This window comes from Passer domesticus, unplaced genomic scaffold (genome assembly GCF_036417665.1).
Source record: "Passer domesticus isolate bPasDom1 unplaced genomic scaffold, bPasDom1.hap1 HAP1_SCAFFOLD_334, whole genome shotgun sequence".
NCBI classification, from domain to species: domain Eukaryota; kingdom Metazoa; phylum Chordata; class Aves; order Passeriformes; family Passeridae; genus Passer; species Passer domesticus.
This window is the reverse complement of record NW_026990113.1, coordinates 1-14,735: the sequence shown is the minus strand read 5'-3', so window position 1 is coordinate 14,735 and position 14,735 is coordinate 1. Positions and strand designations below refer to the sequence as shown.

At 54.0% G+C, this 14,735-nt stretch overlaps 1 protein-coding gene across 1 annotated transcript; it reads right to left on the bottom strand.

Annotated features, from left to right (window-relative positions):
* Positions 1 to 2,543: 2,543 nt before the first annotated feature.
* LOC135292397 (solute carrier family 2, facilitated glucose transporter member 4-like) lies at positions 2,544 to 13,995 on the bottom strand (the record flags this gene model as incomplete). The annotated part of the gene is given in 13 exon segments (XM_064406609.1): positions 2,544 to 3,264; positions 6,283 to 6,408; positions 6,410 to 6,471; positions 8,254 to 8,317; positions 8,319 to 8,363; positions 8,957 to 9,031; positions 9,033 to 9,062; positions 10,939 to 11,009; positions 11,012 to 11,119; positions 11,900 to 12,062; positions 12,911 to 13,027; positions 13,850 to 13,963; positions 13,965 to 13,995. Coding segments are annotated over 13 exon segments (1,342 nt in total), but the record flags the coding sequence as incomplete, so codon positions are not given.
* Positions 13,996 to 14,735: the final 740 nt, after the last annotated feature.

Genomic DNA, 14,735 nt, shown 5'->3' with positions numbered 1-14,735 from the left:
AGTGCGCATGCGCGCGGCGGGGGGAGGGTGGGGTTAAGGCTTGGCGGCGCCGCCCCGCCCGCCGGCTCTCGCGAGATTTGCGGCGCTCAACTGCGCTGCGCCGTTGGCGTGTTCTCGCGAGAGCGCCGCGCTGATGCGCTGGGCCTGACCGCCCTCAGTTCCCGCGAGATTTCGCCAGGGGAGGGCGGTGTGGCCGGCGCGTTCTCGCGAGATTTGGAGCACGCGGCGGGCGAGGCCCAGCCTCACCTCAGGCGCCTTTGGGGGGGGGGGCGTTTCCATGGCAACGCCGCCCACAGCGCTCATTATGTAAATGAGCTTAATGACGCTGATCGCCTCGTAGCCCGCAGCCGGGATTTATGCAGATTTGTGTAAATGTGTGCAGATTTGTGCGGACGCACCGCGCGGTTTCCTCACTGCGCATGCGCCCACGTGGCGCCCCCTCCCGGCCCGCGTGGGCGCCGAGAAGCTCTCGACCAATCAGAGGCGGCGCTGCCGCGGATCCACCAATGGGGTGCTCTCGGGGCGTGGTCACTGGAAGGGGCGGGGCTTGTTCTTAAAGGGGCGGTGCCACCGGACGAAATTTGGGGGCCCCGCCCCCCAAATCCCCTCCCCCACCCCCAATTTTGGGGTTCAACCTCCCCAGTTTTGGAGCCTGGCCCCGCCCCCACCTCAATTTTGGGGAGCTCCTCCCTCTTCCCCTCCCCCACCCCCAAAATTCCCCAAATTCCTTCAAAATTCCCCAAAATTCCCTGAATTTCTCTAAAATTCCTTAAAAATTCCCTGAAATTCCCCAAAATTCTTTAAAATTCCCAAAACTTCCCCAAATTCCTCCAAAATTCCTAAAACATTCCCTAACATTCCCCAAAATTCCCCAAATTCTTCCAAAATTCCCTTAAATTCCCCAAAATTCCCTTAAATTCCCAAAAAATTCCCCAAATCCCCCAAGTTTCGGGGTCGCCGCTGTTTCATTCTCATCTTTATTTACAACCGGGGAGGGGAGACCCCAAAAACCCCAAAATCCGCCCAAAATCCCTCCCCGAAAACAACGAGGGGAAAAAAACCCCAAAAAAAGACAAAAAAAACCAAAATCAGCCCCAAAGTGCCAAAAAAAAATCCAAATTTTGGGGGGGTTCGCCCTAAAATCAGCACTAAAGAGTCCAAAAAAAACCCCAAATTTTGGGAGGAATGCCCCAAAATCGACACAAAAAGCCCCAAATTTTTGGGGGGACCCCCAAAGCAGCCCCCAAAAAAAACCCAAATCGGCCCAAAACTGCCTAAAAAACCCCAAATTTTGGGAGGGCTCCCAAAAATCAACTCCAAAAAAACGCTAAAATTCGGGGGAGACGCCCAAAATTCGTCCCAAAAGAAGCCAAAAAAGCCAAAAATTGGCCCAAAAGCGCCTTAAAAACCACAAAATTTGGGTGGGACACCCCAAAAACCCCAATTTTTTTGGGGGGGATGCCCCAAAATCAACACAAAGCGCCCCAAATTTTTTGGGTTTCCCCAAAATCAGCCCCAAAGTGCCTCAAAAACACCAAAAATTCGGGGAGGGGCACCTCAAAAGGGCCCCAAAACCCCCCAAAAGCGCCAAAAAAACCCCCAAATTTCTGGGTGAGGCACCCCAAAAAACCCAAATTTTTTGGGGGTAACGCCCCAAAATCGATGGAAACGGCCCCAAATTTTCGGGGTGCCCCCTAAAATCGGCTGCCAAATGCCTCAAAAACCCCAAAAATTCGAGTGGGACACTGAAAAGTGCCCCAAAACCACCAAAGTTTTGGGTGGGGCACCCCAAAAAACCCCAAATTTTTGGGGGTAACGCCCCAAAATCGACCCAAAATTTTGGGGGACCCCTAAAATGCGCCCCAAAGTGCCTTAAAAAACCCCAAAAATTCGGGCGGGGCGCTCCAAAACTCCCCAAAATTGGCCCAAAATCGCCAAAAAAACCCCGAATTTTTTGGGGGATGCCCCAAAATCGACCCCAAATGACCCAAATTTTTGGGGTTCCCCCGAAATCAGCCCCAAAATGCCTTAAAAAAAGCAGAATATTCAGAAAGGGGCGCCCTAAAAGGGCCCAAAAATGCCAAAAATCGGCCCAAAAGCGCCTTAAAACCCCAAATTTTTGGGGGTTTGCCCTAAAATGAGCCCTAAAGGACCCAAAACCCCCAAATTTTTTGGGGGGACGCCCCAAAATCGACCCTAACCGACCCAAATTTTTGGGGTTCCCCAGAAATCAGCTCCAAAGGCTCCAAAACCCCCCAAAATCGGCCCAAAAGTGCCAAAAAAAACCCCGAATTTTTTCGCTGGGGCATCCCAAAAACCCCCAAAATTTTGGGGGGACGCCCCAAAATCGACCCAAAACGCCCCAGATTTTTAGGGTTCCCCCCAAAGTTCCTTTAAAACCCCAAAAATTCAGTGAGGGGCGCTCCAAAAAGGTTCCAAAACCCCCCAAAATCGGCCCAAAAGCGCCAAAAAACCCCGAATTTTTTGGGGGGACGCCCCAAAATCGACCCAAAATCTCCGGGAAAGGCCCCAAATTTTTGGGGTGCCCCCTAAAATGGGCCCCAAAGTGCCTTAAAAACCCCAAAAATTCGGGCGGGGCGCTCCAAAACCCCCCAAAATTGGCCCAAAAGTGCCAAAAAACCCTGAATTTTTTCGCTGGGGCATCCCAAAAACCCCCAAAATTTTGGGGGGACACCCCAAAATCGACACAAAACGCCCCAGATTTTTAGGGTTCCCCCTAAAGTTCCTTAAAAACCCCAAAAATTCGGGGAGGGGCACCTCAAAAGGGCCCCAAAACCCCCCAAAAGCGCCAAAAAACCCCCAAATTTCTGGGTGAGATGCCCCAAAAACACCCCAAATTTTTGGGGTGACGCCCCAAAATCGACCCAAAATTTCGGGGGGCCCCCTAAAATCGGCCCCAAAGTGCCTTTAAAACCCCAAAAGTTCAGGCGGGGATGCCCTAAAGGGCTCTAAAACCCCCCAAAAGCGCCAAAAAAACCCGAATTTTTTTCGGGGACGCCCCAAAATCGACCCAAAATCGCCGGGAAAGGCCCCAAATTTTTGGGGTGCCCCTGTCAGGGGTCCTGGTGCGCGGCCAGGCTCTGCAGCTCCGTGTCCTTCTCGGGGGGCGCGGGCGGGCCGGGGGCGCTGGCGGGGGAGGGGAAGGGGCGGCCGCGGGGTCTCGGGCAGCAGCGCGAAGGAGAAGAGCGAGAAGGCGGCGAGCAGCGCCGCGAAGAGCAGGAACACCAGCGGGCCCAGCGCGGTCTGCGGGGATGGGGGAAACCGCTCTTCAATCCCAGAAAATCCCCCTGAAATAGCCCCGAAATCCCCAAAAAAATCCTCCAAAATCACCCCAAAAATCCCCAAAAATCCCCCTGAAATACCCCCAAAATCCCCCCCAAAAACCCTCCAAAATCACACCAAAAATCCCCAAAAAAATCCCCCTTAAATACCCCCAAAACCCCCCAAAAACCCTCCAAAATCACCCCAAAAGTCCCCCAAAAAATCCCCCTTAAATACCCCCAAAAATTCTCCAAAATCACCTCAAAAATCCCCCTGAAATCCCCCTGAAATCCCCCCAAAATCCCCCCAAAAATCTTCCAAAATCACCCCAAAAATCAAAAAAAAAAATCCCAAAAAATCCCCCTTAAATACCCCCAAAATCCCCCCAAAAACCCTCCAAAATCACCTCAAAATCACCCCAAAAATATCCCAAAAAATCCCCCTTAAATACCCCCAAAATCCCTCAAAAAACCCTCCAAAATCACCCCAAAAATCCCCAAAAAAATCCCAAAAAATCCCCCTTAAATACCCCCAAAACCCCTCCAAAATCACCCAAAAAATCCCCCTTAAATACGCCCAAAATCCCCCCAAAAAACCCTCCAAAATCACCCCAAAAATAAAAAAAAAATCCCAAAAAATCCCCCTTAAATACCCCCAAAATTCCTCCAAAATCACCCCAAAAATCCCCAAAAAATCCCCCTTAAATACCCCAAAACCCCGCCATAGACTCCTCAAAACCCCTTCAAAATCACTCCAAAAAATCCCTAAAAATCAAAAAAAATCCCCAAAAAATCCCAAAACCCCCCAAACCCCCGGATTTAGCTGCAGGGGGGGAAGGCCATGGCCACGGGCAAAGCATCCCCCAAAATCCCCCCATAAACCCCCCAAAATCCCCCCAAATCCCTCAAACCCCCCCAAACTCCCCCAAAACCCCCCCAAAATCACTCCAAAAATCCCCAAAAAAATCCCTAAATCCCAAAAATTGCCCCAAATCGCCCCCAAACCTCTCTTAAATCCCAAAAAATCCCCAAAAACCTCCCTTAAATCCAAAAAAAATCCACCTTAAATGGCCCAAAACCCCCCCAAAGCCCCATAAACCCCCCCAAAACCCCTCCAAGATCACCCCAAAATTTCCCCAAACCCCCCAAAAATCCTCTGAAATCACTCCAAAAATTCCCAAAAAATCCCAAAATCGGCCCAAATCCCCGCAAAACCTCCCTTAAATCCCCAAAAATCCCCCTTAAATCCCCCAAAAAACCCCATAAATCCCCCAAAACCCCCATAAACCCTCCCAAACCCCCCCAAAAAATCCCCAAAAAATCCCAAAAAATCCCCAAAAATCCCAAACCCCCCAAAGCCCAGGTTACCTGCAGCGGGGGGAAGGCCATGGCCACGGCCAAAGCATCCCCTAAAATTCCCCAAAATCCCCCCATAAAGCCCCCAAACCTCCCACAAAATCCCCAAAAAATCCCCAAAAAATTCCCCAAATCCCCCCCAAATCCCAAAAACTGCCCCTAAAATCCCCCCAAAACCCCAAATTCCCCCAAACCTCCCTTAAATCCCAAAATATCCCCAAAAATCCCCCTTAAATGGCCCAAAACCCCTCCAAAATCACTCCCAAAAATCCCCAAAAAATCCGAAAAAATCCCAAAAAATCCCAAAAAATCTGAAAAAATCCCCAAAAAATCCCAAAAGTCCCCCAAATCCCAAAACCCCCGGGTTACCTGCAGCGGGGAGAAGGCCATGGCCACGGGCAAAGCATCCCCCAAAATGCCCCCCAAATCCCCCCACAGACCGCCAAAATCCCTCAAATCCCCCCAAAACCCCTCCGAAATCACCCCAACCCCCCCAAAAATCCACTAAAATCATTCCAAAAATTCCCAAAAAATCCCAAAATCGCCCCAAATCCCAAAAAATCCCCCCAAATCCCCCCAAAACCTCCATTAAATCCCAAAAAAATCCCCCTTAAATCCCCAAAAATCCCCCTTAAATCCCCCATAAACCCCCCCAAAACCCCTCCAAAACCCCCCCAAAAAATCCCCAAAAAATCCCAAAAAATCCCCAAAAAATCCCAAAAAATCCGAAACCTCCCCAAACCCCCGGGTTTACCTGCAGCGGGGGGAAGCCCATGGCCATGGCCAAAGCATCCCCCAAAATGCCCCCATAAACCCCCCAAACCCCCCCAAAACCCCTCCAAAATCCCCCCAAAATTACCCGAAACCCCCCAAAAAACCTCTAAAATCACTCCAAAAATTCCCAAAAAATCCCAAAATCTCCCCAAATCCCAAAAATCCCCCGAAATCCCCCCAAAACCTCCATTAAATCCCCAAAAATCCCCCTTAAATCCCCCAAAAAGCCCCATAAACCCCCCAAAACCCCCATAAACCCCCCCAAAACCCCTCCAAAAAATCCCAAAAAAATCCCCAAAAAATCCCAAAAAATCCCAAAAAAATCCCAAAAAATCCGAAACCTCCCCAAACCCCTGGGTTACCTGCAGCAGGGGGAAGGCCATGGCCACGGCCAAAGCATCCCCCAAAATCCCCCCATAAACCCCCCAAATCCCCCCAAATCCCTCAAAGCCCCCCAAAACCCCTCCAAAATCACTCCAAAAATCCCCAAAAAAATCCCTAAATCCCAAAAATTGCCCCAAATCGCCCCCAAACCTCTCTTAAATCCCAAAAAATCCCCCAAAACCTCCCTTAAATCCAAAAAAAATCCACCTTAAATGGCCCAACCCCCCCCCAAAACCCCATAAACCCCCCCAAAACCCCTCCAAAATCCCCCCAAAATTACCCGAAACCCCCCAAAAAACATCTAAAATCACTCCAAAAATTCCCAAAAATTCCCAAAATCGCCCCAAATCCCCCCAAAACCTCCATTAAATCCCCAAAAATCCCCCTTAAATCCCCCAAAAAACCCCATAAACCCCTCCAAAACCCCTCCAAAAAATCCCCAAAAAATCCCAAAAAATCCCCAAAATCCCAAAACCCCCAATGTTACCTGCAGCGGGGGGAAGGCCATGGCCACGGCCGTGTTGCTGGCCCAGTTGACGAGCCCGGCCAGGGCGAGCGCGGCGCCGCGGGGCCCGGGCGGGAAGAGCTCGGCGCCCACGAACCAGGGCAGGGGGGCCCGGCCCCACGGCGAAGAACGCCACGAAGAGCAGGGCCGAGGCCAGCGCCAGCGCCCCCCACACCGCGCCCCCCCAGCTGGGGAGGGAACCCAACGTTAGAGGGGAAATTTGGACAGTTTTTTGGATTTTTTTAGAATTTTTGGGGGATTTTTTTGAAATTTTTTTGAATTTTTTTTGAATTTTTTTTTTAATTTTTTTTGAATTTTTTTGAATTTTTTTTTTAATTTTTTTGAATTTTTTTGAATTTTTTTGGAATTTTTTTGGAATTTTTTTTTAATTTTTTGAATTTTTTTGAATTTTTTTGAATTTTGTTTTGGAATTTTTTTTGAATTTTTTTGAAATTTTTAATGTATTTTTTTGAATTTTTTTGAATTTTTTTTGAATTTTTTTGAATTTTTTTTTTTAATTTTTTTGAATTTTTTTGAATTTTTTTGGAATTTTTTTGGAATTTTTTTTAAATTTTTTTGAATTTTTTTTAATTTTTTTGAATTTTTTTTTGGAATTTTTTTTGAATTTTTTTGAAATTTTTAATGCATTTTTTTGAATTTTATTTGAATTTTTGGGGGGGTTTTTTTGGTGCTTTTTGGGGGCAGAATGGAGGAAATTTGGGATTTTTGGGGGCAAAAAGGAGAAAATTTGGGATTTTTGGGGGTGAAATGGGGAAAAATTGGGATTTTTAGGGGCAGAAATTGGTTAATTTGAGGATTTTTGGGGGATAAATGAGAAAAAATTGGGGATTTTGGGGGGAAATGGGGTAAATTTGGGGTTTTGGGGGAATTCGGGGCTGGGGGCTTTGGGCACCCAGGGCAGGGGGCCCGGCCCCACGGCGAAGAACGCCACGAAGAGCAGGGCCGAGGCCAGCGCCAGCGCCCCCCACACCGCGCCCCCCGGCTGGGGAGGGAAAGGGGGAAATTGGGGAATTTTTGGGATTTTTTTGGAAATTTTTTGATTTTTTTTTTGAATTTTCTTTGAATTTTTTTGAATTATTTTTGAAATTTTTTTTTTTTTTTGAATTTTTTTTAAATTTTTTTGAATTTTTTAAATTTTTTTTTGTGCTTTTTGGGGGTGAAATGGGGAAAATTTGGGATTTTTGGGGGTAGACATGGGGGAAAATTTGGGTCATTTAGGGAGCAAATGAGGCAGCTTTGGGGCATTTTGGGGGAGAAATTGGGAAAATTTGGGATTTTTGGGGGTGAAATTGGGAAAATTCAGGGTGAGGTTTTGGGTTCAAGGTTGGATTTGAGATTTTTGGGGTTTCCAGATGAATTTTTGGGTTTCAGGGTTGGATTTTTTGGGGGACTCCGGGTGAGTTTTGGGGTCCTGGGTTGGATTTGGGATATCGGGGTGCCCAGGTGATTTCGGGGTCCAGGGCTGGATTTTTGGGGTCCAGGTTTGGATTTTTGGGGTCCAGGGCTGGATTTTTGGGGTTCAGTGAGATGTTCAGGGTTGGATTTCGGGGTGCCCAGGTGATTTTGGAGTTCAATGAGGGGTCCAAGTTTGGATTTTTGGGGTCCAGGGCTGGATTTTTGGGGTTCAGTGAGAGGTTCAGGGTTGGATTTTGGGGTTACAGGGTTGGATTTTTTGGGGACTCCAGGTGAATTTTACGGTCCAGGTTTGGATTTGGGATTTTGGGGTCCCCAGGTGTTTTTGGGGTGCCCAGGTGAGTTTTGGGGTCCAGTGAGAAGTTCAGGGTTGGATTTGGGATTTTTGGGGTTTCAGGCGAATTCGGGGTCCAGGGTTGGATTTGGGGTTTCAGGGTTGGATTTTTTGGGGTGCCCAGGTGATTTCGGGGTCCCGGGTTGGGTTTGGGATTTCGGGGTGCCCAGGTGATTTTGGGGTCCCCCCCGGGCTCACCTTGAGGGCCAGGCCCAGCGTCGCGGCGCACGCCATCATCCCCAGCAGGCCCCACGAGCTGCAGCACGCGGCGCCCCGCCCGCTCCACCAGCACCACCTGGGGGCGGGGCCTCGTTAAACCACGCCCACTGACCACGCCCATCACAGCCCCGCCCGATCCACCAGCACCACCTGGGGGCGGGGCCTCGTTAAACCACGCCCACTGACCACGCCCATCACAGCCCCGCCCGATCCACCAGCACCACCTGGGGGCGGGGCCTCGTTAAACCACGCCCACTGACTGACCACGCCCACCCCAGCCCGCTCCGCCAGCACCACCTGGGGGCGGGGCTTCATTGGGACACGCCCACTGAGAGACCCCCACCCACTGTGAGACCCCGCCCCACACAGCCCCACCCGCTCCACCAGCATCACCTGAGGGGCGGGGCTTCATAGGGACACGCCCACTGTGAGGCCACGCCCACTGGGAGACCCTTCCCCATTCTGGGATCTCTCCCATGTTGACCACGCCTCATCTGTAAAGCTCCTCCCCCTTGTGAACACACCCACCCAGTGAGATTCCTCTTGTGACCACGCCCACAATGAAACCACACCCCTCATGACCACGCCCACCCAGGATAACCCCGCCCCCATAGGGTGTCATGTGACCCCCCCAGGTGCACTGTGGGCGTGGCCGGGGGCGTGGCTTACCGACAGGGCGGTGGCCGCCACGTTGACCACGCCCGTTCCGATGGTGCCGACAGCCGGGTCCTGAAGCCCCGCCCCCCTCAAAGATGGACGTCGAATAGTAGAAGATCTGGGGTGGGAAAGGGGCGTGGTCAGGAGGAGGACACGCCCTCTTAAGCCACACCCCCTTTCATCACACCGCCAGGAAGCCCCGCCCTAAAAAAAATCCTCCCAATCACATTGATCCAGCTCTGGCCACGCCCTCTCCTAAAGGGGCCACGCCCATTTAGGCTCCTCCCCCAAACCTTGTCCTTATAGGCTCCACCCCCTCGTTTAGCCCACGCCCCTTCCTTCAAGCCCCGCCCCTTGTTCTGCCTCTGACCCTGCCCCTTGTGACCACACCCTGTTAAGCCCCGCCCCATTTTTAATCCAGAGCTGCATTCCCATGGCCACGCCCCTTTCCCACAAACCACGCCCCTTTCCATCAGTCCCCGCTCATTTTTAACCTTCCCCATTTTTACCTGCGTTTATCCCCAAAAGCTGCAGGCTCAGGGTGACGCCATGGCCCCGCCCCCTGCCACACCCATTTCCCTTAAACCACACCCATTTTATTTAAGCCACGCCCACCTTTCCCCAAACCACGCCCCTTTTCCACGAATTTGAGCTAATTTCCCCATTTTTGGCTGTTTCCCACCCAATTTTACCATGTTTATCCCCAAGAACTGCTGCACCAGAGTGATGCTAATGGCCCCTCCCACTGCCACACCCATTTCTCATAAACCACGCCCATTTCCCGTTAGCCACGCCCATTTTCCACCATTTTTGAGCCATTTTTATCCTTTTCCCCCATTTTTGGCTGGTTTTCCCCATTTTTACCGCGCTTATCCCCGAGAGCTGCTGCGCCAGCTGCAGCCCCAGGGTGCCACCATGGCCCCGCCCACTGCCTACGCCCATTTCCCTTTAACCACGCCCATTTCCCTTTAACCACGCCCATTTTTCCTTATTTCCCACCCTTTTTTCCCATTTTTATCCCGTTTTTTCCCATTTTTGGCTGTTTTGCCCATTTTTACCGCGTTTATCCCAATAACTGCTGCACCAGAGTGATGTTAATGGCCCTGCCCACTGCTACACCCATTTCTCATAAACCACGCCCATTTTCCTTTAACCACGCCCATTTCCCACTATTTTGAGCCCGTTTCTTCCCATTTTTCCACCATTTTCCTCCATTTTTTAATGTTTTTGCCCATTTTTACCACGTTTATCCCCAAGAGGTGCTGCACCAGAGTGACATTAATGGCCCCGCCCACTGCCACACCCATTTCCCTTTAACCACGCCCATTTCCATTTAACCACGCCCATTTCCCCCTATTTTCCGCCCCTTTTTTCCCATTTTTTTCCCGTTTTTCTCCCGTTTTTCCCCATTTCTGGCCGTTTCCGCCCACTCTTACGGCGTTGATCCCCGAGAGCTGCTGCGCCAGCTGCAGCCCCAGGGTGACACCATAACCCCACCCACTGCCACGCCCATTTCCCTTTAACCACGCCCATTTTTCCTTATTTCCCACCCTTTTTTCCCATTTTTATCCCGTTTTTTTCCCATTTTTGGCTGGTTTTGCCCATTTTAACCGCGTTTATCCCCAATAACTGCTGCACCAGAGTGATGTTAATGGCCCTGCCCACTGCTACACCCCATTCTCATAAACCACAGCCCATTTTCCTTAACCACGCCCATTTCCCACTATTTTGAGCCCGTTTCTTCCCATCATTTTCCACCATTTTCCTCCAATTTTTTAATGTTTTTGCCCATTTTTACCACGTTTACTCCCAAGAGGTGCTGCACCAGAGTGACATTAATGGCCCCGCCCACTGCCACACCCATTTCCCTTTAACCACGCCCATTTCCATTTAACCACGCCATTTCCCCCTATTTTCCGCCCCTTTTTTCCCATTTTTTTCCCGTTTTTCTCTCCGTTTTTCCCCATTTCTGGCCGTTTCCGCCCACTCTTAACGGCGTTGATCCCCGAGAGCTGCTGCGCCAGCTGCAGCCCCAGGGTGACGATCAGCGGCTGCCGGTAGCGCCGCTCCGGCACAGCTCCAGCAGCCCCACCTTGGGGGCGGGGCCTCGGCCGAGCTCCGCCTCCAGCGCCGCCAGCCCCGCCTCCGCCGCCGGGCCGGCCAATCGCGAGAGGCCTGGGGAGAGAGAGGGGGCGGGGCTTTGGTGTGAGATGGGGAGGGAGAGGAGGAGGAGGAGGAGGAGGAGGAGGAAAATTTGGGACAGAGGAAGAGGAAGAGGAAAGGGGATGAAGGAGGGAGAGGAGGACAAAAGGGAGCGAGGGAGAGGATGAAGATGAAGGCGAGGAGGAAGATCAGGAGCTGAGGAAGAAGAGGAGGAAAACTCGGGTGAGAGGAAGAGGAGGATGAAGAGGATGAAGGAGGGGAGAACCAAGGATTGGAGGAAGGAGAGGAGGATGAGGATGAGAAGAGGAGGAGGAAGAGAAAAAATCGGGAAGGAGGAGGAAGAGAAGACGAAAAATCAGGAGGGAGGAGGAAGAGGAGGAGGAGAAGCTGGAAAATCGGGAGGGAGGAGGAAGAGGAGGATGAGGGTGAGAAGAGGAGGAGGAGAAGGGGAAAAGTTGGGGGGGAGGAAGAGGAGCAGGAGGAAGAGAAAGAAGAAGAGGAAGAATCGGGAGGAAGGAAGAAGAGGAGCAGGAAAAATCAGAAAAATCGGGAGGAAGGAGGAAGAGGAGGAGGAGGAAGAGAAAAAGCGGGAGGGAGGAAGAAGAGGAGGATGAGAAGGAGAAGAGAAATAGGAAGAGGAAGAATCGGGAGGGAGGAAGAAGAGGAGCAGGAAAATCAGAAAAATCGGGAGGGAGGAGGAAGAGGAGGAGGAGGAGAAGCGGAAAAATCAGGAGGGATGAAGAGGAGGAGCGGGATGAAGGGCCCGGGCCCCGCGAGGCCGAAGGCCGGCACTCACCGCGGCGCGCGCGGCCGCGCTGGCCCGGGCCAGCAGGAACCGGGGGCTCTCGGGGCACAGCGGCAGCAGCAGCAGCTGCAGCGCCGCCGGCAGCAGCCCCGCCCCCAGCAGCGCCGGCCACGCCCTCGGCGTCCCCAGCAGCGCCCGCAGCCCCAGCACCTGCGGGAGAGCCGGCCCCGCTCGCGATATGCCGCGATATGCCGCGATATCGCGATATATCGCGGGATATCGCGGGGTATCGCGGGGTATCGCGGGGTATCACGCACTATCGAGGGGATATCGCGCGATATGTGGCCGGAAGGGGGCGATATGCCGCCGGGAAATGGCGGTAGGTCGCGATAGGGGGGCGGGGTTTGGCGGTATGTCGTGGGGGGAAGGGCGGTGTCGCGATGTGTCATCCCAAATTCCCCCTGAGAGCCCCAAAATCCACTCAGGACACCCCCCCCCAGACCTGACCCGAAATACGCCCAGGACCCGCGGCCACGCCCCGCAAAGCCACGCCCACGCGTCAGGCCCCACCCACGTGCACCCCAAAGGCCCCTCCCTCCTAAGCCCGCCCACAGTCCCCTCCCACTCAAGCCCCGCCCACCCAAAGCTCCACCCACTTCTCCCAAAGACCCCCAAATGTCCCCCTCCCCCACAATGGCCACTCCCACTTAAACCTCGCCCACAACGCCACATTCACCCCTTTAAGCCCCGCCACTTCAAACCCCAGGACTCCCAATGACCCCTCCCACACAAAGCCACTCCCACCCCCTCAAGCTCCGCCCACCTCCAACCCTCAAGCTCCCTCCCTCACCAAGCCCCGCCCACAAATACCCTGCACAAGCCACGCCCACCCCACCAAGCCCCGCCCACTCTTACCCCCCAGGGCAGGTGAATCTTCCCCAAGGACCCCTCCCCCCCCAAGCCCCGCCCATAATGACCCCTCCCAATCAAGCTCCGCCCACAACCACCCCTCAATGTCAAGCTCGCCCACCCAAGCCCCGCCCCCCGGCCCCGCCCACCTGTGCCAGCAGGATGCCCAGCACGATGCCGAGCTGGTGCAGCGTGCCCAGCGCCCCCCGCAGCCGCAGCGGCGCCACCTCCCCCACGTAGAGCGGCACCAGCACCGAGACCCAGCCCTGCGGGGCGGGGTCAGCCGGGACACGCCCCCCGGGAACGGGGGACACGCCCACCGCGCCGGGGACACGCCCACCGGGGTGTACAGTCAGCCCGCAGAGGGCAGGACACGCCCACACGGAGACAGGACACGCCCACAGGGAGAGAGGACACGCCCCATGGAGACAGGACACGCCCACATAGAGAGGACACGCCCCCATAGAGACAGGCCACGCCCACATAGAGACAGGACGCGCCCACACGGAGACAGGACACGCCCACAGGGAGAGAGGACACGCCCACACGGAGACAGGCCACGCCCACATAGAGAGGACACGCCCCATAGAGACAGGACACGCCCACATAGAGAGGACACGCCCACACGGAGACAGGCCACACCCACATAGAGAGGACACGCCCACATAGGGACAGGCCACGCCCCATGGAGACAGGACACGCCCACATAGAGAGGGCATGCCCACCGAGGGCTAGGACACGCCCACATAGGGACAGGCCACGCCCACACACAGCAAGGCCACACCCACACAGAGCTAGCCACGCCCACACAGTCATGCAATGCTGTTTTGCTGGTGGGCCACGCCCATATAGAGACAGGCCACGCCCCCATAGATAGGACACACCCACACAGAGCCAGACCACGCCCACACAGAGCCAGGCCACGCCCACATAGAGACAATACACACCTCCACAAAGCCAGGCCACGCCCCTCCACCCAAAGGCCACGCCCCATAGAGTCAGGCCACACCCCCATAGTGCCAGCCCACACGCCACAGGGATACAAGCCCCGCCCCCAGCACCAAGCCACGCCCCCCGAGCCAGGCCACGCCCCCAGGCGGGGCCGTACCCGAGTAGGCGCCGACGATGAAGCGGCCGATGATGATGAGGATGTAGGTGGGGCCCAGCTTGGCCCCGCCCATCAGGGCCCCGCCCACCACAGCCCAGGCCGTTGGTGGCCAATAGGGCGCCTTTCCTGGGGAGAGGGGGAGGGGAGGGGGCGTGGCCACGGGCAGGGTGAGCACGCCTCTGAAGCTCCGCCCATTAGGCCCCGCCCAATGATTATGCACCATTAAGCCACGCCCATTTCACCGATTTTCTTTAAGCCCCGCCCCCTGACCCACCCAACTCCCCGCCACACCCCTCCCCTTTAGCCACGCCCACAAGCTCCTCACCTCCTTAAGCCCCGCCTCAATTCATCCTCTTGTGCCACGCCCACTCTGCCACACCCAATTAAACCACGCCCCCACCATTGTAACCCTTTCCCTCCCAAACCCCGCCCTCAACCCCCTCCCATTTAAGCCCCGCCCATTGTGTCCCGCCCAATTAAACCCCACCCCCACCCCTTTAACCCTTTCCCTCCCAAACCCCGCCCTCAATACCCCTCCCATTTAAGCCCCTCCCACTCTGCCACACCCCCTTAAGCCCCGCCCACACCCCTTTAACCCTTTCCCTCCCAATCCTCGCCCTCAACCCCCTCCCATTTAAGCCCCGCCCACAAGTCCTCTCCCCATGAGCCACGCCCACTCTACCACACCCAATTAAGCCCCGCCCCCACCATTTTAATCCTTTCCCTCCCAAACCCCGCCCTCAATACCCCTCCCATTTAAGCCCCTCCCACTCTGCCACACCCCCTTAAGCCCTGCCCACACCCCTTTAACCCTTTCCCTCCCAATCCTCGCCCTCAACCCCCTCCCATTTAAGCCCCGCCCACAA